This window comes from Leuresthes tenuis, unplaced genomic scaffold (assembly GCF_036924035.1).
Source record: "Leuresthes tenuis unplaced genomic scaffold, fLeuTen1.0.hap1 SCAF_15, whole genome shotgun sequence".
In the NCBI taxonomy this organism is placed as follows: Eukaryota; Metazoa; Chordata; class Actinopteri; order Atheriniformes; family Atherinopsidae; genus Leuresthes; species Leuresthes tenuis.
In genome coordinates this window covers 22,550,857-22,574,844 of record NW_027325369.1, presented here as the reverse complement: position 1 = coordinate 22,574,844, position 23,988 = coordinate 22,550,857, and the positions used below count along the sequence as shown (strand labels likewise).

General features: G+C 42.3%; 1 protein-coding gene across 1 annotated transcript in view; it reads left to right on the top strand.

Moving 5' to 3' along the window:
• Positions 1 to 1,138: 1,138 nt before the first annotated feature.
• mnat1 (MNAT1 component of CDK activating kinase) overlaps positions 1,139 to 23,988 on the top strand; it is a 30,243-nt gene continuing 7,393 nt past the window's right edge. Inside the window, exons 1-7 of the mRNA XM_072365534.1 lie at positions 1,139 to 1,322; positions 6,658 to 6,810; positions 7,193 to 7,266; positions 8,041 to 8,144; positions 8,359 to 8,499; positions 9,632 to 9,763; positions 18,225 to 18,346. Of these exons, the coding sequence (XP_072221635.1) occupies positions 1,234 to 1,322; positions 6,658 to 6,810; positions 7,193 to 7,266; positions 8,041 to 8,144; positions 8,359 to 8,499; positions 9,632 to 9,763; positions 18,225 to 18,346 (815 nt within the window). The 5' untranslated portion in view covers positions 1,139 to 1,233. The remainder of the gene's footprint in view (positions 1,323 to 6,657; positions 6,811 to 7,192; positions 7,267 to 8,040; positions 8,145 to 8,358; positions 8,500 to 9,631; positions 9,764 to 18,224; positions 18,347 to 23,988) is intronic.

Genomic DNA, 23,988 nt, shown 5'->3' with positions numbered 1-23,988 from the left:
ACTCACTCAATACATTTTGAAGGCAAAACCCAATAAAGCCTATCTTCACTTTCATTACCACACGCTGTAAAATCCCATATTTGGATGGATGCCTTAAAAAGTAATCAGTTTACAGGTGGGGACACCTTGTAGTTTCACTTCTACTCAAAACGTCAAGTAATATTCAAACTTATCCTACTGAATAATAGCCTACTCCTACAGTAGATCATTTGTTTATGCTGAGTTTATGATCGTCACAAGCCACCCGCACGCAGAATCAAGTCACAATAAGCTAATTGTGATCCCTCATGAGCGATGTCAGATCAGCTCCTTCACACATAACGAGAGTACCCAGAAATAACCAGGAAACAAGACCGTCATACTCATGCCACTTCTGTTTCTCTCTATAAATATATTTGAGCCATTTTTCTCATCATACAAAGTTATCCAAATCTATAATGACCATAGGCTTTATAAAGTAAGACAACGTGCATCAAACGCCACTCACCTTTACATTTGTGGTACAACATAATTTTTCTTATTGTGGTCAGTTTTCTTTGAAACTCAAAGTTGTATATTTCTTATGGAGTCAAACATTTCTGACAGTTACTGACATTTATAATGTTTCAATAAAACAATAAATCCTAACTGTGATGAAGGGTAGTTATGGCTGCTGAGATCCTTTGAAAAGAGTGGACCCAGGACTAAACTATTCAACCAAATCCTCTTAAGTTAATGTTACCATTTCACCATTCTGATTTCATAATAAACATCTTTTATGTGCTTATTTTATATGTGAGAGAAAGTAATCGCATTGACCAAAACATCAATAATCCCAGATTAGTTATATTTCATAAACATTTACATATTTAACCAGAAACTGTATGTCAGGAGCCATGCATGAGGAACGACATCTGGACTGATTTTTGGTTTTAATTATGTTTCAGGTTAGGCTTTAGTTCGTGGAATACATAAACGTACAGAAAAACCTATAATCAAAAACAGCTATTTTATACATTTTCTCTAAATGCAACCTTTGTGTAAAAAATAAACCACTCAGCTTTTTTACATTAGAGGAGACCCTCTGTGTCTGCCCCACAGCCGTAGACGTACCATTAAATAGGAACTAGTGTTATTAGAAGCGTTTCCTATCGGACCGCACTCTGTGTGACGCAGTGGTTCGACGCTCAGAAAGTGACGGCTGCTGGTTGTTGACATTTTATTGAAGTGTGTTACTGTGTGGTCGAGACAGAAATGGACGATCAGGGGTGTCCGAGATGCAAAACAACGAAATACAGGAATCCATCCCTGAAGCTGATGGTGAACGTCTGCGGACACACGCTGTGAGTACTTCCAAGTAACGGCTGAAAACAGTGGGGCTCATTTCCCCTCAAAAACAGCGGCGGTTTGGCTTCAGACTACACAAAAAGACCCATAACAACACGGGAGACGTCAAGAACAACACACACTTTCGTTTAGCATCACGAGTTTCCAGTATTAACGAGTGAACGTTGCACAAAACACGAGAGTTCACGTGTTTAGGCGTCATAATTATTAAGCTAACAGCTAACGGTTTGTTGTGCAAAGGCGCTTAATGGGGGGTAAACTCCCTCTCCACAGTCACATGACAAATATCTGTCACGTAAGTTATTCATCATTTGACTCATCTGCCTATAGGAATTGACTCGTTGATCATTTCAGTGCAACATGACAACAGTTACAACAGTCTGTAAATTATTGCAGTCAGACAGTTGGCTCTAAATAACATTACATTAGTCACTGTGTGCAGCTGATGTACCTCTGTTTAAAGTAAAGTCTAAAAACATGCTGACGCTTCAGCAACACACAAAAGATTGGTCAGTCCTTGGAAAACAGGACCCTTTATGGAAAGTACATTACAGTTCAGGACGACTGAAGAGTGTCCCGCGATGCCAAGTGCTGATGTTTTCACCATTTCACCAAATAATGTAATGATTATTTAGTGCTGATAAAAATGGCTTACTTAAATGTACAAGTCAAAGATTACATTTGATTGGTGCTGGATTATTATAGTTGGGCTACTATTGTCTGTCTCTTTGTGCCTGATGAGTGATTCTGTGCTCTGAAATGTAAACACTCCTTACTCCCGAGTTTTATCCGAATGAAATACAGCATTTCTTATCTTTATACAGTAAAAAGAAAAGATGACAGTGTCTTAGCAAGGAGTTTGGGTACCACGTGCTGCTGCAGGTCAGCTTCAGGTTGCTTAGTATTTAATCAGAAAGTTTCTGTAAGTTTCCAGCAGCCACAGAACGTTGTTCCCTTAATTGTTATCCCTTAATTGGTGTCTTGAATAGGATTTTAGGGGCTGCTGTCCAACACTTTGGTCCAAAATCTTTTGAAATCATTTGAAATGATGCTGTAGGAGTCGATGGGTCAGGGTTTTCGTGAGTCAGCCGTCTTTAGAAGCATGTACATGAACAGAATGCAGTTCCTCTGATTACTGAAACAGAAAAATACCCTCACATTTCCACAGCTTAAAGGCACATTTTAGCCTTTGATTTATGTTGTATAAACGTTTCATTTTGTGGCATTTACTTTCTGACGCTCTAGTTTTGTTATCTTAAGTGTACTTCCAGTACAGAGTTGATTGAGCGTCATCTTTATGTCAGTGTTTGGTAAAACTTGGTTGCGGTGCATTTTTCAGTATTCAGCCTTGTCATCTGTTTGAAAACCTGAACAGCTCAATGAAGGGGACCTGTTCTCCACGAGGATTTTGCAGTGGCAGTGGTTGCCTGATGAGCGCATCTTTTCGACCCCGTCTGTTTATTGACCGTGCCATCAGGAAGTGGTCGTGCTTTGTCATCAGGTCAGCGGGCTCATAACTCACTGCCTCTGTCTGGATGCTGGGCTACACACAGAAAATTAAAATGATTCTGCAATGAAGCAATTTGGAGTGATGTCCTAGCCCGGGTCACCTTGGTTTTGTTCCTGAGAGACAGTGCGACAGTGAATTAATGCACGACTTGGAAACTGCTATACCCTCAAACTCTATTAGTATTTTCATCTCTGATGTCATGCGGCGCTTTCTTTGGGGCACGTATCATCGAACGTCTGAAATACACGGAGGCCACAGTTCAAGAATTCTTGAACTGTGTCTCTCTCTTTTTTTAATGGTTTAATTAACAACTCATCAGAAAACTGCGTTAAAAAAAAAGAGTTGAGAACTATGGACAGCCTCAGAACATATTAAATGAATTAATCAGATTTACACTGTGCTCAGAATGTGCCCTCTTTGCATATTGATCAGATGGCAGCTATAAGGATATCACAAAAATTGCTCTTTTTCTCGCTTTTTGTGATTTTGTGACTATGAGTTAAGTGAACCATCATCGCTCGACTCACTGCAGTTTTTTCAGTCATTTAGATCATTTAAAGCCCGTCTCGTCCATGGCATGATTGGGTGTCCATTTCGGTCTGAGTTGAAGAGCCTCCAGCAGCACATTGCTTTATCAAGCTTCACTGTGCATCTAAATTTAAACTCCACCACAGCACATTTTGTGTCCCTGTCACTAGGGCCATTTGATGTGCGTTATTTATTACCTTTGCAGAATGACACCAGCACCGTGTCCTTTAGCGTTTGACATGGGGCGCAGGCTGGCAGGCAGGCAGGCAAAAAACAATTGTAGCTTAGGTGGCGATTAGAGCAAGAGCAGAAGGAGGTTGACAGGAGAGACGCACCACATTAAGTAGATAAATAAATAAATGCCCTTAAATGAGATGGTCCGGATCGATGTGCAGCAGTAAAGTTTGAAATGATTTTGATAGTGTCTCCGATTTTAGCGGTAATGGATTAAGTCATTATATCAATACAAACTTTCAGGAATTGGACAGATGCATCCTTAGAAGTTAAAGTTAAGAACAGAGAATGGACAGAGAGGAAACACTTACATTTGCTTTCTTAAAACTGGAAGAGACTCGTGGTTTGTTGTTTGAATTATTACAGAATTTTTCCATTCAAAGAAAGCATTCATGTTCAAGTTTACAGGGTTGAAAATACTTGTGGAAATCTTGTCTGTGTTCACTTCGTATTTTCATAAAGCCCACCAAATCCACGCTTTATTTTCCTGAGATCACACCCAGCCTCTGTAAGCGAGAAAATTCTCGGGTCTCAGTATTTTTCGATTGTGATGCTGCTGGGAATGTTTTTTTGGTCTCAGGACAGGAGTGTTACAGCAGGTTTCCGTACAAATATCGGGGCTGATCTATATCATCTCATGCTTCTGAGATTATGAGCCACATGACAGAAAACTGCAGACAGCAACCACCCATCTACAGTGCTGTTTGGTTCTTGACTTTACTAACAAAGCAATGAGGAAGGGTGCAGGCAGCGTTACTAAGGAGGTGGTGTGGTTGTGGTGGAGGAGTCTCTTTGCTGAGCCAGAGCCTTGCTTACCTTTCTATTACCACCCGCTTTTCTGACCTGCTGACAGCTGCAGATGGAGAGATAGAAACCTTGTGCTCTGAGCAGGACAGGTGAGCGAGGGAGGAGTCAGAAGCACTCAGTCAGCAGCAACAGCCTTGGGACACAGAAATGGCAAGCTGTTAGTGGCCTGTCTGTTCACTTGAATGACTTTTCTGTATGCTAAATAAAGTACTGTTGCAATGGCAACAAGTTTCTGAGTACCCCTTTGATTACAGAGCTCAACAAGTGGATATTTTGAAAGCTGGCGCAAATCAGAAGATGGAAAAGATGGGAAATTCACTCTAAATTCCCTTCTCTCTCTTTTCGATGGTCACCTCTTTGCTTTAGTGTTGCACAGGATTTCCCCTTTAGAGAGTTCTGTTGTGTGGTCCATTTATGGGGCAGGGGGCAAGCTACGCCCCGCTCCTCGCCCTGTGTTGATGAATGGGCTCTTTGTGGGCCTGTGGAAACAAGCTGAATCCCTCCATCTACCTCCATATGGCGAGGCCTATAGATCTCCTGTAGCCCGAGGCCACAGCGAACATCTGCCTCTTGCAAAGTGCACTTGAGCGGGGGCTCCTAATACATTGAAGCACCAACTGGACTGAACACATGTTTCTGTCCGTCTATCAGCTTTCATTTTTTATATTCCTGCTTTCATCAAAGCCAAGCTGAAGTGACATACGATAGTTGTGCTTTATATCCTTTTCTTTTGTATAGCTGCTAAAGCTTTGCGTCAGACTTGGCAGGTTGAGCTTGTTTGACCCATATCAGAGATACTAGGTGTAAACAGCCAAACTCCATGCCTCTGCACTTTATTATTTAGCTCTTCTTTTTTTTTTTAACCCTGCTGATGAAGTGAAACGTCTTGCAGGATGACTCTGTCATGACTGTTCTAATAGCCTCCATCCCTGGGAAACTTTTGACTTGGCTCTGTTGACGTTTGGAAAGAAATGACTCAACCATACCATCAAATCTGCATTTTCCACCTCAACTTTTCTTCATTTTAGTGCAGATAGTGCCGTTTAGAAACCAGATGTGTGTTTTTTTGTGAAGATGGTCACAAACTGGAACGTGGAATCCTGAGGAAATAAAGCTCCACAGAGACTTAATTAAGAGTGTGCTGTGCAAACGTTTATCCAGGCTCTCCACCCCATCAGGGGAGATAAAGGGACATTCCCATTGTCTGTGGTGTCCACTCTTCACTTGAGTGTGACTGATGGGTAAACGCCTACCTGCATAAAGGTGTGATTGATGGCTAACATCAGGACTGTGCCCTCGGGTAAACCTGCTGATTGGTTGCCATGGAGTCATCGTGCATGAAGCACACCTTCCAGGTTGAACCTTGGCTTAACCTGAAATTCCCCATCATTGTATTCAAGTGTCAAATAGTTCAGAATTGGTCATTGTTGGAGGATCAGAGTTCATACGAGGAAGCAAAGACCACCTGAAAAACTCATCATGACTGTGCTGTACTGCCTCATGTTTTTTGTTTTTTTCTTGGAAATCCATTAAACAGATTTGTAGCAACTATATTTCCATCGATGGCTACCTAGATTTCCTCAGTATTTAAAGTTGAGCCTTTAAGCTCTCCATATTGCTCCTTTTTGTGTGTCAGAACTGATATTGACATCTTACAGCAGAAAGAGGAGAAAGGATGGAGATTTTTTTTTTTTTTAAATTTCCAAATGAATTAATCTTAAAGGATTTCCAAGAGGGGAAACACGTAAAATGCTCCAGGTGGCCGTCTAAGTGCTTTTCACAAATTGTACAAGATGTGCTCTATTCTCATGTTTGGAGTGAGAATATGCTGTGGATTACTGAGCTGGATTTTTTTTTTTTTTCATACTATGCAACGTGGCAAAATGGCTGAGGTTTGTTGAAATAACAATAAAGCAAATGTTTTTCCAGTGCAGACAGACACTCCATTGATGGGGTGTCAGACTAATTTCCTCTTGTCTGAGAGTGGGAGGCAGCCTAATCGACATTCCAATCATAATCCAGCCATCTTTGAGCACTCAGAGGAAATATTCTTATGCCCCATTATCACCCATTGCGCCTGATGATGGTTTACAGACATTTAAAAAAACCACTCAAATTTGCTTTACTCTGAGGAAAATTGCACTTCCTTGGCCACACGTGCACACATGCACGCTGAAAGCCGGCTCATCCAGCGCAGCAAGGTTGTAAATAGCATTTTTTAAAATTTTTTTGGTCTTGTCCGTCCTTCACAGATGCGAGAACTGTGTGGAGATGCTGTTTGCGCGCGGCTCGGGAAACTGCGTGCAGTGCGATACGCCTCTCAGGAAGAGCAACTTTCGCGTGCAGCTCTTTGAGGACCCGACTGTGGACAAGGAGGTGGAGATCCGGAAGAAGGTGATGAAAATGTGAGTGAAGGGGACCGTGAGGGTGAGGGGTGTGGCTCTGTTTGTTTATGTGTCATACCATGCCTCCTCCCACTTTTTAAGCTGCCTTTGTCTTTCTCATTACACTGTTTGTTTTATAGACAATGAGTCTCCCCAGGGGGGCTCAAAATGGGAAGGCTCTTTCTCTGCCAGATTTTTACTTCGCAGCCCCTCCCTGCCCTCTTTCTCTCCCTCTTATCTGTTTTCAATAGCCCCTTAATTGATATCTAGAGTGTGTCTATCAGGCAGTATGTAGCCATGGTATTATAAAATGGTTGATTTAATGAATGCTATTAATGCCAGTACATCTTTGCTCTCATCAGGTTTTGCTATTTCCATCATCAATTCTTTTCTTCCGCTGTAGATACAACAAGAGAGATTTTGACTTCCCCAGCCTGAGAGAATATAACGATTATCTGGAGCAAGTGGAGGACATAGGTAGGAGCACCAGCATGAAAAGCTCATCCCGAAGCAAGTGTTATGATTTATGCTGGATTCTTTTACAGGCATTAGTGTGAGCTAGGCAAATGGATTACCGTCTCCAGCAATGCTAAAACATCTTGTCTGGTAGCCCTCAGAGGACTTCATGCATGGATGTGTTGGGAGAGCTCGACACGATTTGACCAGCTAACCTTCATGTTCATTTTCAACAGTGATCACCATCATTTCATAGGCATAGGACCCCTGGAACTGACAGTAATGTCCATTATTATTTGTAATGATATGAATTTAAACCATAAAAGTTTACAAATTTGCTTCCAATTCTTGGTAAAGAAAAAAACATTTTAAACATTCAAAGTTCTTATTTCATTCCCTCTTGAACAGCCTTGATGTTGGACATTTTTCACACAGTGGCCGTCGGTCTACATTGCTGTAATTCCACCCAAAAATGAGCCAAGAGAAAAATCTCCAGTTGCATTTAAAACAATTTATATGTGTAAAACTAGTGCAAAGCCTCGTGACTCAGACAGTTTAAACCATTTCAGAATAAAAGAACCATATCCAAGTGAGGCAGGTTTATGTTCATTTACTGACGGATCAGGCAGAAAGGTCCAAAGTTTGAGAAATTAACCTGAGAAGGTTACCTGGATGTTTTTGGGTCTGATCATTTTAATTGAACGGAACCGTGTTTTTAAAAAATGTTACTTAGAAGTACTTTGACACATCTGTGTGCTCAAAGATGTTGACATTGATTGTTTCTTTTCCATACAGTTTACAACCTGACAAACAACGTTGATGTGGAGGACACCAAATTGAGGATGGAGCAGTACCAGAGAGAAAACAGAGATGTCATCCAGAAGAACAAGGCTAAGCTTGTATGTACTTTTAAGTGTATTTTACTATACATTCACAATACCAGCACTATGATATTATTTAAGCTCTAAAATAAACCTCTTTCTGCTTGCACTGCTCCCACAAGAAGTTAAAATTTGCATGCATTGCAATTCTGGCATCACTAGAGCCGGAACTAGCCTTGTGGTCACCGCTTGACAGATTCTTTGCAACATCCCGTTTCTCTCTCCTCATCAGACACGAGAGCAGGAGGAGCTGGAGGAGCTGCTGCTGCTGGAGCAGCAGAGCAATGAGCAGCGGAGACTGGATGTTCTGCAGGAGGAGCAGAGGCAGCTGCAGGCCAAGAGGAAGAGCAAACAGACTCTGCTAGATGAACTGGTGAGGCACACACACATCTTGTATGTCCACATGTACACAGAATGACAGGTAGGCTGATGCAGAACAGCATGTCGCATTAAGACCGATATTCCATGTGTGATGCACATACTTTTAACACACATACATGCACACAGTCAGCCTTAGGGTTAAAGCCTGTGAGATCATTAAGAGCTTATTAGCAGTCATTGTGCTGTTGGCTTCATTGTTTTCATTCTGTTATTCCAAAGCCTTTTCGGCTCCATTGTGTTGAGCTGCGGGCTTTGGAAGTTATTGTTCCTGCAGAGCAGCCTGCTGAAGGACCATCACAGATAGCAGGCTAAGCTGTATGTTTGTTTGTTTAAGGCACAGGGCCTGTTGACTGTAGGCAGATGAGATCAACTCTGACCCCCCTCTAGGGGAACTCTCTGAGCTCTGACATCTGTAGTCCTGTGGCCTAAAAGCTTACTGTTCTCACATGTGCAGGCACAACATTCATCTGCACATACATTAGATTCCATGCTGATGTTTCCTGCAGCTGTTCCAAACTAATTGATAAAACGCATCACCAGGAACTGCAAACACGATTGATTATTGTTTCTTTCTGATAAAAGTTTAGAATGACTTGCATTTAATTTGAATTATATATCGATATAAAACTTTATATTTTTGATTTATAAGAATTTAAAGCTGTCTATTTTCGCATTCAGACCATAACATATAACCATGGAAAGATATTAAATTGCTCTATTAATTGCTTAAAGAAAAGGGGAAAAACGACTCTAGGTTGTCCACACCATTCCAAAATGTCTTACCTTCTCAATTTGTCCAAGCTTGTGTTCTCAGACCTCTGTGCTTGGCAACACTCCACTGAAGAAATTGAAACGTCTGACCTTGCATTTAATGGAGGTGAAGGCAGTGCAGTGCACTTGAAGCAACCTCCCCTGCAGTGCCACAGTTTTGCTAATATGGCTTGCTTGAGTATTGTGGCAGCTAGCATGACATCACCTTTTTCTGAGAGTTATCTAGTTACAGGGGTGAATGATTGAGAAGCAGCTGTCATATGTGTTCTCTGCTGAACAAAGAGTCCTTAATGGAGCACTTCATTACAAGTATTGCATTCTCATAAAAAGCTCAATTCCATTTGTTCCTCCAGGAGCAGTCTCAGCTTCCTGCCACCATCTTACTTGCCCAGCACAAGGCTCGTGCCGCCCAGCTGGAGACTGAGATAGAGCAGCAGAAACGGACTGTAAAGCCTACCAGTATATTTTCAACTGGAATCCACATGGTAAGTATAACACTGAAGGCCTAGCTTTACGATATTCTTTTAACTGTGGATGCGTTTACATACTCTGGCTCGACAGTTATTTTCTCAAGCTTTTGAGGGAATTTCATCGGAGAGAACTGGAAAACTGTTCACCATGACGATTTGGTGGGCTTTTCACTCTGCCTGCAGCTGTGTGGGTCTGGAACAGCTATAAAACACTTTTTTGCCTTCTATCATGGTTGGCCTGTTTGTTTTTTTTTTGTTTTTTTGCACAAACCCGTGCTTTTTGCAAATACCCCAACCCTAAGGCTGCTTGTATGTTAGGATTCATTTATCAGATTAGATGTTGATGCTTCAAATGAAAGCAGCATGAGCACAAAGAAACAACACAGCTTTAAGAGGCTTTTTAACCCTAAAAAGGATTTAGAATTAGACTTCTGTTTATATAACCGTTTTATATGACAATGGAGGATTTTTGGCCGCCACAGTTCCTGTTGTAACTTAAGAACTGAAAGTCTAACTTTCAAAAGTTTTTTTTTTTTTTTTACTGTGTAATACAGAGGTATTAGTTTTGATTCATTGAATCTTTTTAATGGGGAGTTGTCACTACCCATTGCAAATGTACACTTTAGCAAAATAAAGCTGCTCTAATACTCCATCATTTAAATATTCATTTTAAACAGCAAACTATCTACATTTTGCTCCAGTTGTTATGAAGCATGGAGTCGTTTAGCTAAGCACATTTATCATTTTTTAACTAGATTTTCTGTTTTATTTGGCTTTTATTCTACTTTTGTAAAGCTTCTGCATTGTCAGCTTTTGTTGATGTTGTCCAAAAGGTGAAAATTGGGGCGGAGCTTTAGGATTTTGCATGATCCCACAAACTTGATAGAATCCTGTAACATATATTGGGAAGCTTAGATGAGTTGGCATGGCTCATGAATAACCATATGGCTGATTAGGTTACAACAAACCAAGGCAGGTCAGGGTAACATTGTTGCATGCATCTGCCCGCTGGTGCTGAAGTGGTTTGGAACAGTTTATATCCTGGTGTTAATTGTAGTTTGGTTCTAATTTAAACCTTTGCGAAGGGTGCTTGTTGACAATAGAGTGTGGTTAAGAACTCAGTCCTTCAAACGGAGGATCTTACTCTGCTTCTTCAATGTGGGAACAGGCCCTGATCCCTTCAGTCATGTCATCACATTCCTCCTTGTGAGCGGTGGGTCCCACAGAGACGGAGCATGTGGGCTCAGGGCTTTGGCTGCTCTCAGTTTGCAGTCCTTTGCATACTGTGTCTGCAGAACTTCTACTTGGCTGTCGTTCAGGTTTTCAGTCGTTTATTTTCATTTTACTCTGATGAGATCGGCTGTGTCATCATCCTCACCCTTTCCACAGCTACCCTCATGAGGTATGGTTGTCTTCCCACAGTTCAGTGGTGCATGGGAGAAATATGTGCTCCGTGCTCACCTAAAGATTCAAACTAGTTTTCAACATACTTGTGTGATAACCAAATTCTCCCTCTTTTTAAGAGACAACAGCCTCATACACCACTACTGAAAAAGTACTGCATTGAATCCAATGGAGAATGACTTTCACCCCATTGATATACAGTGTGAAGTTAAACTTGCTGATGGAGAGAGAAACGGTGTGATTGTGTTGCTCTTGGCTTCCTCTGTGGCTGTTTTCCCTCACTTCTTTTTTCCAATTTCTCTTCATCTTCCAATTTGAGCTGCTGCTGGTGGAGCAGAGCTCTCACTGTGCATCTGCTCTGTAGGACTGAGAGACTTGAGTCAGGGGAACGTGTGGGTTTGGATTTCCCTTCAGCTTTCGAGTCCATAAGAACAACTTCTATTTGACTTGGTGAGGTTTCAGCACAAAGCGGTGGATTCCTGCAGATTGCTGGAATTCATTTATCTAATAGGTTGTGGTCTCTTGTTGGAAGAAAGATCTCTGTTTTTCTTCAGCAGAAATTATGAGGGCAAGTGTGGAAAAAAATTTGATGATGTTCTTTTATATCAAGAGAGATACGTGCCAATCTTTGTAGAAACACTGATAAAAGTCTGTGCTTTTGACCCTTTTCTCTATTGTTTTTATCGGCTGTATTTTAGGATTATTGATCCAAGAAATCAAGCATTTTTTTGGACTGACTATTTGATAAAGTAATCACTAGTAGAAGCCTAAGTATCTCTTCTGAACTACATTCTAGTACATTGAGGTTGGGTCTTGATTTTTCATGTGTCTGTTTTGGTTTATTTTGAATGTTCAAACGTGGCGGAAGCAGTATTTGTGGAGCGTTCCCCCTCTCCCACTACTCTCTCCAGCTAACCTCACAGCACTTGTCAGCCGCTTCACCCCAGGCCAAGGTGAGCACTCACTGCTGGAATGACATATTTGTCAGTCTTTGAGACATCCAGTTCATGGAACATGAGAATCCCAATTCTTCCTCAGCTTCCCAGTCATTCCAGGCTTTATTTAAAGAGTGATCTTATGTTGCATCTAGCCATGATATCTTGTCTGCTTTAAACATGAGAGGGGACTTCGCAGTCACGCTGGCACTACTCTATGCCAAATGAATTTCTCAGAAACGGTGAAGGGGACTTCAGAACAGACCCTGATATGTGTTAGGATTACCACTGAATGGACTATTGAGGAAGTTAGCCAATTCTGAGGGAAAGTCATCTTTGTCCAGGTGTGATGTGAAGTGGGATGGGCCTGGTCTTGCCTCAGGAATGGTCTAGAATCACTCAGTAATCCTTCACTTTGTAGGCACTCTATTGAACCCAGAGACACACATACCCATGTGCGGGTGCTTGCGCACACATAAATACACCCCCCCCACCCAGTCTGGGTACACATCCTTTGAAGAATCAAGTGTCTTTTTCAAATAGATGTCCACTGATATCAAAAGAGACACTCTGAGTGGGAGGGAGGCAACGATTCACTGTTTAAACAGGTTGCCTGTTGTTGTCTGACACAAGATCAGCCTCACAGCCAACATGACGACAAGAGTCCCAACGACAAGAGTCACCATACCTGCCACCTGCTGTGAGCAAAAGCTAGATATGTGAAAAGGACAATAGCATACAAATTTAGTGTAGTTTAAGTACTTGAGTAATGATTTCAGTGTCAAGGGTGGCTTTGTTTGTTAAAGTAAAGTTGCTATACTTTCTCATGTATGAGTGTGTTTGGGCAGTTGGGGATTGTTCTCAGCTGCTACAGTGTCCCATTCCTGAAAGCAGTTGACCGATGGGGAATCTTTCCACCTTGGGGCAGCTTTCAGCGCCATCTTAAATGAAAGGTCCCACAGTCCAGCACTGCTGGGGCCCAGTCCACTACTCGCAGGCGGCAGAGCAGCTGACATACCTGACGAGACCAGCGTGGACACTTAATGAAAGCAGGAGGCAAACGTGCACATAAACAAAGTGCATTTCTCATACACACACACAATCGGCCAAATGTGGGTGGAAGTTTATCCCCAAACATTGATGTGAAGCTGGCTGAAAAAACTTTATGTTCTCCCTGGCTTTGGTCCAGTCTACACTTAGGCAGTGGAATTTGACTAGCATAGAAAAGACAAATACAAATATACCCGCACACACACACACACACACACACACACATATACATACATGCATACATAGACTATGAGCTTATTTGCTCATGCCTGTTTTACTTTGTTAAGTCCTCTGCGGTGACCTCTGCTCCGTAGATGCGCTTGTCAACGCAGGACACGCTCTGCTTTACTTTACATTGGCAGACTGGCTTAACCTGTTTTGCCTGAGAGTTTGTTGCTGTATACTCAGAGCAACCCCCACTGACTATTCCTCAGATGTATCTTTATAACTTTTATTTGCACTCGTGAGAAAAAAAAAAATGAACAGACATCCCAGAACATCTAAGATCTAGAGTTAGCAGGTTTTATGAAGGAGAGTGCACATCCATTTGCCCTTTGGCCTTTTCCTTTTTATTGTTGCCATGAAGGTTGATGGCTGCAGAGGGTTTGGGGAGAGGGGCTTACCTCAAGGGAATGTAGAGAACCGTGAGCCCTGATTGGCACCAGCACATGTGGGCATTGACACCTCTGTTCCTGCCTCTGGCTTGGCCCTGTTTAGGTTGGCCTCAGCAAACCTTGCACATAGGCAGGCCGGCCCAGCGGAAAAAGGAGTTGTCAGCTTTAAGGGCTTTGCGCTGCGGCAGCTGCCACTGGTCAGGCAGTTATATTTAAACTTGCAAGGCAAAGGGAGGCAGCAGTTTTTACACTTGCTACTTGATGCTCAGTGGGTCAGTGGGCAGCTCAAAGCTCTTTATCCACACAGAAGCACCATCAGTGCCAGAGCAGAAGAAGGAAGTTGGGGGTGAGAATGGGAAAGCACGATCCTAGCTCCCAACTAGGCTTATAATTTTTTATCCTGTATGAAGTGCTGCACAGTTCCCCTTTTCATTGTTCTCATTTTCACCAAATGCATTAGGGCACAAGGGCCTCACTGAATCTTGAGCTGTAACTTCCCAAACCCTCGGGATCCAAGTGAGTGCATGTGGTTTTGTTTGTGTGCCCGTGGATGTAGTGGGGAGGTGCTGATGGAGAGGTTAGTCTCTGCAACCTTGATGTGTCCTGCTGAGCTGCAAAGTCAGGGGAGAGATGAGGGTGTTGGAGAGTGCTTATGTTTGTGCTGTGTATGTGTATAACATGTTCTTCCAGGGCCATTTTGGGTGCTGACCCATGTTTGGCATTTTAAACTGAATAAAGCGTACTCTTCGCTGGACCGGTGTATTTTGACGTTGACAACTAACAGAGATGCAAATGGTCTGATCACAGACTCAAATTGCAGTGCAACGTTTTCTAATGTTAACTTAAGCTCAAATCACAGCCTACAAACGCATGACCACAGACTTGATAATGCAAAGCATTGATGATCTTGGGCAGGCGGTAAGAATAAGGCGTAAATACATTTATAGAAGTAAGTTTTTAGAATTGATCAATTCAAGCTTGCCAAGCTATGGCACAGGCCCAAGCATTTCTGATTATTTATTTTTTTTATTGTAGCTTTGGCTCAGTCATTGTTATACTTTAGGGACAGACCTCTTGTAGCCTGAAAGTAATGTGGCTTTTATGAGACCTCACCCCCATAAAAGTTGCATGAATGTCTGCCACATCACTTGGTCAAGATGTGCTAACCTTTTTGCTTTCCCTTGTACTAATAAGACAGACAACAGGATTAAGAAAGAATAATGTTCTGGTACATCTCAAGCCAAATGCAATTCAAGGTGTGTGGAGCAGAAGCCAGAATGCTTGCCGTTTTTTTTTTTTCCCCACCAACTTGAAAATGGGCACCTGTGACTGCTTCATTTGACCTTTTAAAGCAGCACGTTTTCTTGAAATTGATGCTGGTGTTACCAGAACTCTATAAATGTCCTCATATCTGTAGTAGAGGTACAAATACTGGAGATGTAACAGTATTCCCTCTGGTGTGATAATGATTTCCTCAAATCATCCTCCCCTGCAGTTTTATTAAGATTGATAGTCTCCAGAGTTTCACTTTAGTGCCACAAGGGTAATAAAATAGTTTTAATACCAGTTACATACACAAACTTAAAATACACACAATACTATAGGTAGTACGATGGGCCTCCGTGATGATAAAAGCAGATGTTTGTATTGGCTCTGTCAGTCATGTTGTTCCAATGGCCCCTGGTCCCTCTGCCATTTCTGCTCTGCTGGGCCTGGCCGGGGGTCCCCTCTCTCCCTTCTGTTGCTTTCTTTCTCAGAAGCATTTTCAAAAGAACATTCAGATGTCGTAACTCACGTAGGCTTTAAATAGGAGGCGATGAGTTCATGATTGAAACTTTCAGAAGTATTATTAGGTGCAGTGGAGGGCAGTCCTGAGAGGGCACAGCTCTGTGTTTATGAACAGCCGGACAGCTGCTCTTCAGTTTAAAAGACCAAACAAAACTTTATGCATTCTAAGAATAATTGACACATTTTTGGAAATCTGCTCTAAAAAAAAGTCTGTTTTTGTGTTGGCAGCTTTTAAAGTGTTTGCACTCGTTGATGCGTGCCTATGCCAGTTTTCAAGGTGCCTTTGCAGAGGAATGCAACAGCAATATGTCCACTTTGGGGGCTGGGTCTGTTCTGTCTTTCACTTAAAAATTTGATTTACTGAACTTTAGCCATCGGCAGCTTCCAATTTACCGCTCCCTCTCCCTATGACTCCACCACTTTGGCCTTTTCTACTTCTGCTTCTCCCTTCACCCCTTCATCCCATTACATCTCTTTGACTGACGCAGGAGGGGAGTTAAACAGTGCTGAAAGTCTGAAAGAAGATGGATGGAGAGACTGAAGAAGTGTGAAAGAGAGGGAGAGTGACTGGGATTGGGTGTGTGGGTCTGGGTTTCATTAGCCTGTGGTTGGGCTCCTGTGTGTCGGATGAATAGATGGGACGGGATAACCGATCACTTGCACCTCTGGGTTAAAGGTTGGGTAAAAACCATAGTGAAGTGTATTTCTAGTGGTTTGAAACATCTAAAAGCTCACTCTCATGATTGGAGCAGTGTCTAGACAGTGGGAATGAAGATATGTGCCTTAGCCCAAATTACCACCAGTGATTGTGTCCACTATAAGTAGCGTGTTGTCTTTTTTATTATTATTAGTGTTATGATTATATTAAATAAATCACCAAACACTGATGCATGTGAAAATTTCTTCTCTCTTACAACCAAGAAAGATCAAATTGATTAATCTTGCAAAAAGAGCTGAGTGACATATTAGAGTAGAACCAGTTGTTCCACTAAAAGTAGGACATTAAGCAGCCGAAAGACATGCTCTGTTCAGGTTTGACACTCAACTTTCATTATTTCCTCAGTGGAAAAACCCACTGTATTGCTGCCACTGTCACTATCTTTGTTTCTCTACCCACCTGCACAAACTATAAACCATCCCTGAAAGCGACAGGTTCAGACTCGTTCTGTTAAGATAGTTGAAAGTCATTCTGGGAATAAGAATTGGGCGATGTGAGGAAAAAGTGTGATAATAACTGTAAAAACATAAATATTCTTTTTAACTAGTGTAATGAATCGCCTGCTTGACATCCAGTTGTGCTTTGGTTAACCATTTGTTTGCAACGTTGTCTAGAATGTCCAAAAGAAAAACCCAAGACGTAAAAATGGATTGATTGTGTGTGTGAAAGAATCTCTCAGCAAAGATAAATTCAAATTCTTGTGCAGTACATAAACCTAAACCTGCTGCCTAGTGTAGATTATATTCATTAAAACTATTCAATCACAAAATAAATCCAGGAAATTGTTTCATATAACACTTTAGTGATGATGTATACTGTATAAGTGTATTGAATTTAGTTAATTTGAGTCTTTATTTGCTTTTTTCTTTTAATAATCCTATATGCTTACCTGGACAAGGACGCCTTTTGTTTAATGTGCATTCACCAAAGAAATTTGACATCTATTGTCATGTTGCTCTGCATCCCTTTGGTGTTTTGTAACTCCCAGCTCAGCGTTAGTTGTTTTATTTCCCTGCATGTGCGTTTGCAGTGGCCAAAAGCATGTGTGAGGGCGGGCAGGGCAGTCTGTGGCTGCAGGGCACATGTTACTTGTTTAGTTTGGTTTTCATCAGCTCCCCTCTGTGCTCTGTTGTTTATTCTTTCCCACTACTTCTTTCTTTGCTTTCCCTCTTATCTTTTTATCTCCCCTTTGTCTCAGAGCTCCTTTCCTGCTCTCCGAAAGAGTCGATGCTTGTTTAAACACCTTCTATTTCATTCCAGGTTCATTTCATGACTCTGGCTCGTCTTTTGAGTCTCATTGCTTTAATGCTGGAGAAAAAATAGCTGTCTGATGCCGCGTGGAAATTCCCCTTTGGTGGCCGAGTCCCAAATCGAACAGTTCCACAGCTTCCCTTAGGTCTCATATTTCTCACCCGATCACCATTGTCAAGTGCATACGGAGTCAGAGCAGCCTTACTCAGATCTCAGTTTTGAGTAATTATTAATTGAATGTTTTTTTGTCTTTTTTTAAGCAATTTTCAGTACAATGTTCTGATCATGTGACTGTAGGAGACCTGCATCTGTGTGTGGAACACACCTTTGGTCTTTTCCTAATGTCATTAACATTCATCCAGCTCTGGAAGCCTGTATAATGTCGGCATTCCTTTCTCTTTGTTAAGGTTTCCATTAGCAATAGTTGTTCAGCTGCTCACTCAAAGTTGACCACTAAAATCGCGCTCAGTCATCGTCTTAGTTTTGTCTCTCCTCCAAACCAGAAGTGCCAGGGGGAAAGTGAAAATGTTGAGAAACAGAAGACCTTTTTTCTTTTTTCAAACCAGTCTATCGAGAAGTGGTGGTTACAAATGCTGCTCTTTGATTTGATTTCTTTTTCTTTTACGTAGCCATAGTTTCCATTGTCGCTCCTCAATGAAACAACAATGATTATTGTTCCTGTTCAGCGTCATCCCTTTGTTGTGTTTTTCTTTCAGCATCAGACTGTGTCCCTCCAGCCTTTGCCAAAGATAGAGGAAGTTCTGTACCACTACAAACCCCTTCAAGTTGAAACCTACGGACCACCGGTGCCTGACCTGGAGCAGCTGGGCAGATTTGGGTACAAATTTATTTATTTAGTCTGAGCTACACATCAGTCAACCAGGAACTGGGTCATTTTAATTTCCTTTACAGTGTTGCGTAATATTTTGCCTATATTAATAACTTCTAATGTATTGCTATATTAGAAGGGACAGAAATCCTTAATTTTCCTCCCTCTCTGTCACATTTAATGGTTTGTTGCCTTTGTGTGAGACAGACTTGGAGGTTGAACTGCTGGCAGCTCTGCTGTAATGGTTTTTACCAGTTTGGATAGTTGAAATATAAATATGTGAATAGGTTGGCAAAAATATTTCGTCAGCCATTCATATACCTGGGCAGTCAACCAAAGTATCAACATTGCGTGTGAAATCCTGCTTTAAGTCAGACAGTCCCTGTGAATCTTTATTCATTCAAGACAAATGCACTTCTCAGGCCAGAACCTGTTTCCAGGGAGATTATTGAGTTATTTAACCTTGTATTTCATTGAAAGTTTTACAAATCAACATATCAAACATGAGAAATATAGTTTTCTTTTTTCTCCAATATGTGCTAATTTTCTTTTACATCGTGGCAAACACTTTGCAGGGTTGGTTGGCAACAAATCGGTGACATGACGGGTATAGAAATATACATCTCAGAGACTAAAGATAACGAGGGGTTCACCAATCTGTAAAAGATTATGATCGGATAGTTTCAAAATGTCTCTTTTATAAATTAAAAACATAATGTTGGTCTCATCGCTTTGGTACATCTATATAATTTACAGAGAATGTCTGTATGCACGGCACACTGTTTGAAAACCAACATTGTAAGGCTTTTTTGGGCCCTAAGTTGTTCGTTTGAAACTTTTCACATGCTTTCCTTGTGCTATTTTAAATTGGGTATGGTGTTTAAATGATGATCATAGAATTATCTTTAACTTTTTTGGAGACAGTTTGGTTGAAGAATGACCAATAATGGGTTTGTCTTCTCTTAATAAGTTATTTGAAAGTGTCCTTCAAAAAACCTTCGAGTAATTTTGGGTCAGATTTATAAGCAATGAGTGGAAATGAGGTTCTAAGGTAGTTGACAATAACATGAAAATAAAAGCTGTTTTTTTTTCCTATGGAAACCAATATGCAATTCCAATTGATTTTATTTTATGGAAATTGCAAGAAACTCTGAAAATGCTAAAACAATGGGGGTTGTAAATGATATGATTGGGAATTTTAGAGTTCAAAAACGTTTTGGGTGTTTAGTTTGAGAGCAGCTGGGAACTTGTACTGCTGGGGAGGCCTAGTTCATTTCATTTGGCTCTCATAGGTTTAACTGAGAGAGTGAAATCAAAACATGGAGGAGGTGGTCTGGGAGGAAGAGAGCAAGTAACAACTATCACCCTGCCACAAGCCGCCATGGTGCATCTGCAGGAGCGTCCATTAACACACACAGGAAGTGCTTTCCCCGACGGCCCCTTTGGGCCAATCAATCCACGACGCCATTGGATCGGTCCTCACTGAGTGTAAGCTATCCATCAGACAACCCAGCGCCCAGCCGTCTGCACTTCAACTGGCTGGCACTATAGCATGCCCACACACTGAGAAACAACCTGCTTTTATTGGGTGACAGAGGCAAAAAGGGGTCATGTTCTTTAAGCCCAATCTCACTGACTCTGAGCTCTGCCTCTGACAATAACCTGCATTTGGCTAAAATGTGCATATTTAAAGATGTCTGCATGTTTAGGTCAAGGAGTTTGACGATTCATCGTACTTTATTCTTCGGATAAAAGTTGGTATTGACTTTTGTTGCACACATTTACCTAATTACCTGGAAATGCACCTACTTAAGGTGAAGCGATTCAGGAGAGTTTAGGCTGAATTACTGGCACTTATTTGCATTATATATTCCGTGAACTGCTGAGGTCCTGCTTCTTTTGGCCAGGCTAATCAATATGCAGATGAAACGCACATCTCACAATTTTTGCCGCATGCTGGAACTCAGAGGAGGGAGGAAGAGGAGGGGCCCCCCGTGTCAGCAGTTCGGGGGTCCAGGAGGACCACTGCTGGAGGGGAAGGACTCTGCCACAGAGATAAATGAGGCTCTGTTCAGTGAGGAACACCAATCCCTTTGGTGCAGGCTATAGGCAGCGCCACAGACAGGCTAGTTCAGATAAACCACAAGTCCCAAGATGCATTGTGCTAGTAAAAGCAAGGAGTATTGCTGACACTTCTGCACGGTTGGCAATTTGTGATTCAGCTAAGTTTGAGGTTTTGTGATATACATAGACGATCAAGCCAAGCATATAGACTTGCACACACAGTGCCCCTTCTATCCTCTGTACGTTCGGTGTCATACACTCATGCTCACCTTTGTTATTGCATTGCCAGCATTTTGGCCGCAATGGAACGTATGCAATATGTGGTAAATATTCTCAAGTGTGTGTGCAGAGTGCAGACAGCATTTGGAGAGTGAAAAGTGAGTCCCCTGTGTAGAATCTTGGACTACAACACCGCTCCTGTGACCTGTGAAGGGAATATGCTTGAACTTGTGAGGAGATATGGATGTGCCTGAGCATGGATGAGGTAGAAGGGGCTGTGAGGGGGAAAGTACTTATTTTAAAACACGGCTGTTTGTCTTGGTCAAGGCTCACTGTGACAGCAGCACCACTGGTGATTTGTCTTGGACACAGCCATCAAGTGAGACTTGAGCACTGAGCTCACACACCCCTCCCTGGTGGTGGCCCCTGGGCCTCTGGGGCTCGTCCATTGCACGGGGAGTCCAGTCAACACAAGACTGACTGGAGCCATGTTTTTAATGTCAGCTTTCTCTTTTCTTCTGCATCCTTCTCCCTCTGTCTTAGTGTCTTTGTCTGTTTCGCCTTGTCCCTTTGCCCCCCAAAAAACCGCAGGAGTGCTGCAGGAGACTGCCAGGAAAAAGAAAAGCCACGCCTCTTCCACTGTCTCTGCCTCTCTTTCAGCTGTACCTGAATAAACATGGGCTGAGCTGAGCTCTTATATTAAAGACAGCTGCTTCAATGCTAAGGCAAAGCACAGGCTGCATGTTCAGGCAACAGGGGCCTCCAAAAGTGCCCATTCAGCTTTCACCTCAGCATCTAAACCCCCCCCTCCCCACTCACACATGCATATCCAGAAGCTCTCCTGATGTTCAAAGGTGTGTCTGATTTGCCACTGAGGATATGACCCAAGCTAGGTGAGGTTTCTATAATAGCCTTAGAGTGCTGCCCTTCTAATTGACTGGCATATATCCAGAGCTGTGCGTGAGCCGTAAGAATTATGAGTTGACTGAATTTAACACTTCAGCCTGAACTCCAAATGTCCTGCCATGGCTGCTTGCTTTTATGTTGAACAGTAAAAGCCTTTTAATAAACAAAATCAAAGCAGAAGTAAATACTTCTTCGGAGACGCAAACAGAAACATATGATGTTTACATTCACATGGCTGTTCTATGAATCCCAGCACACAGCGCCTAGAGACTGTCGCAGAAGCTGTTAAACTCCTGGCGCCTCACGCTGACACCCCCCCCCCCCCCCCCCCCCCCCCCCCCACCAACTGATGGACATAACCTGAATAGAAGTGCATACATCAAAATACTTAACACTTCAAAGTCATGCCTGCATCATAGTTAAATTAAATCTGTTACAGTGGATGAGTTCCTATTGACAAAGACTACTGAGCTGAAAGAATTAAAAAGTCCTATTTTTGTTTGTCTATGCAGATTGTAGAGCATCTGGATCTGAGTATGTTCTCTACCAGAATACTTTTGAAGCTCTGACTGTGTAGGCGATGAAAGACTGACTGGGATCTTGGACAAGGACAAATCATATGGGGGGGAAAAAATAGGGGAAAGAGAAATTGGCTGTGGAGCGTTGAAAAATTTAACTCAAACCTCAAGTGCTGACAATGAAAGCTAGCCAGAACAGTTGTTTGTGTTGGCACGGGTTGCCCTGAAATTAGCCCATCTCTTTCTGACAGAAGTTGCTCAATGTGCTTTGCCAAATGCCAGTGTGTATAATATTTTGAAGTTTTGCCTCCTCCCCAAGTCTGCATTGCTGTCTATAATTGGTGGAAAAAGTGAGGTTTTCTGTTGGGAGTGCTTGTCAGGGATTCATCTCTTGTCGATGGAGTGAAGGGGAGCAGCTGAATGAATGAGTGTTTAGTCTGGAGCTCCTCTCCTGGGGATGCGCTTCTATGCTCAAGGAAGTAGTCCTAAGAGCACTTTCTCTCTTCACTAAGTCACTATCGGAGGGGTTAAATAGCCATGGCTAGTTTGCTGTGACCTACATTCATAAACACAGAAGATAACCAATCATAGTCTCCCCCCCAAAACTCCCTTTTAAGTCTTCATTTTAAGTAAATCAATGTTTTCATGGACACAAAAGTAATACATAAATCAGTTGTGCACACATGCATAGACCAGCTAAGTTTAACATGTACTTAAAAGACGCCTGCTCACTGTTCTGGTTGGAAGCCAGAGCTTAATGGGTCTCTGAGTGATGCTCTCCTCCTGTGCTCGCCTCCTGCCTGTGTTCTTGAGCTTTCTACGCATCCCTTGGTGCCTGCGTGTTTATTTGAACTGTGTGTGCATCTATTTGTTTGTTTGTGAGTTGATTTATACTGCATGTTAAGTGCTTTGGTGGGAGGGAGGTATCCAGGATAGTCAGTGGTGCCATCACAGCCCTTTATTCCTGGCAGCTAGCTTTGTTAGTCTCTCCCTGCCTGTTGGCCTGACTCCAAATCTCAAGACTCCAGCTTTCTAGCTTCAGCTTCATTGGCCAAAAGCACTACTAGTGACCCTGAATTTGGCTCTGGGATTTAGCAGGGCCACTAAACATGGCCTACAGAGTACTCTTGAATCAATTTCTTCCACTGCTAACTTAGTGTGCAAGGTTTCAATTGCTCATTCTTTCCATTTCCTGCTCACTCTGTAAAGAAAACGCAAGTCAGTCAAGATATTCTTCTTTTTCTCCAAATATGCAAAGAAAAGCCAACAGAAAGAGTCTCTGGAAATGGCCATGAATAGCTTTTCCATGTACTCCAGGTTCTCTGATCCCTGCAAGGCCCACATCCATCTGATGAGCTTGATGGGTCTAGAGGAGCCAGGGGGTGGGTCAGAGGTCGCCGACCACGAGGGACCTGAGGCACGGCAGCAGGATGTCAGAGTGCTGGGACTGACAGAAGCAGAGTGATGGCACCTTAGAGAGACGGGTCTCATAGTGTGGGCCACAAATAGTTGTGCACCCTCACACTCTCTCACACAAACACAACTTTGATGCCTAAGTTATGACCTGGAGAGTGAGGCGCCGGTTCGCGTGACCTCACACGAACTCTTTCAAAGAGCAGTGCTCTTTGATCTACTTTTACAACTATTAGATGATGTCTCAAGGCACATATTTTGTTCTCATTTAGCTAATTATGATATTCTGCGCTTCATTTTTAGAAAATTGCTTGTCTCTTGCATAACAATAAGACTTTCCCTCAAATACTTTTGAACTGCCACCATAGCCAAGACCTACAGCTGAACTTGGTTTCTCAGATATCTGATACCCTCTATTCTTCCACACTACACACTCGTTGCACGTGCCACTGTCTTGTGTTACTGGATGCTGCGTAGCCAGTGCAGAGCTTCACTGACCATTTAAGTGTTTCCATCGCTTAGACCTAAAGT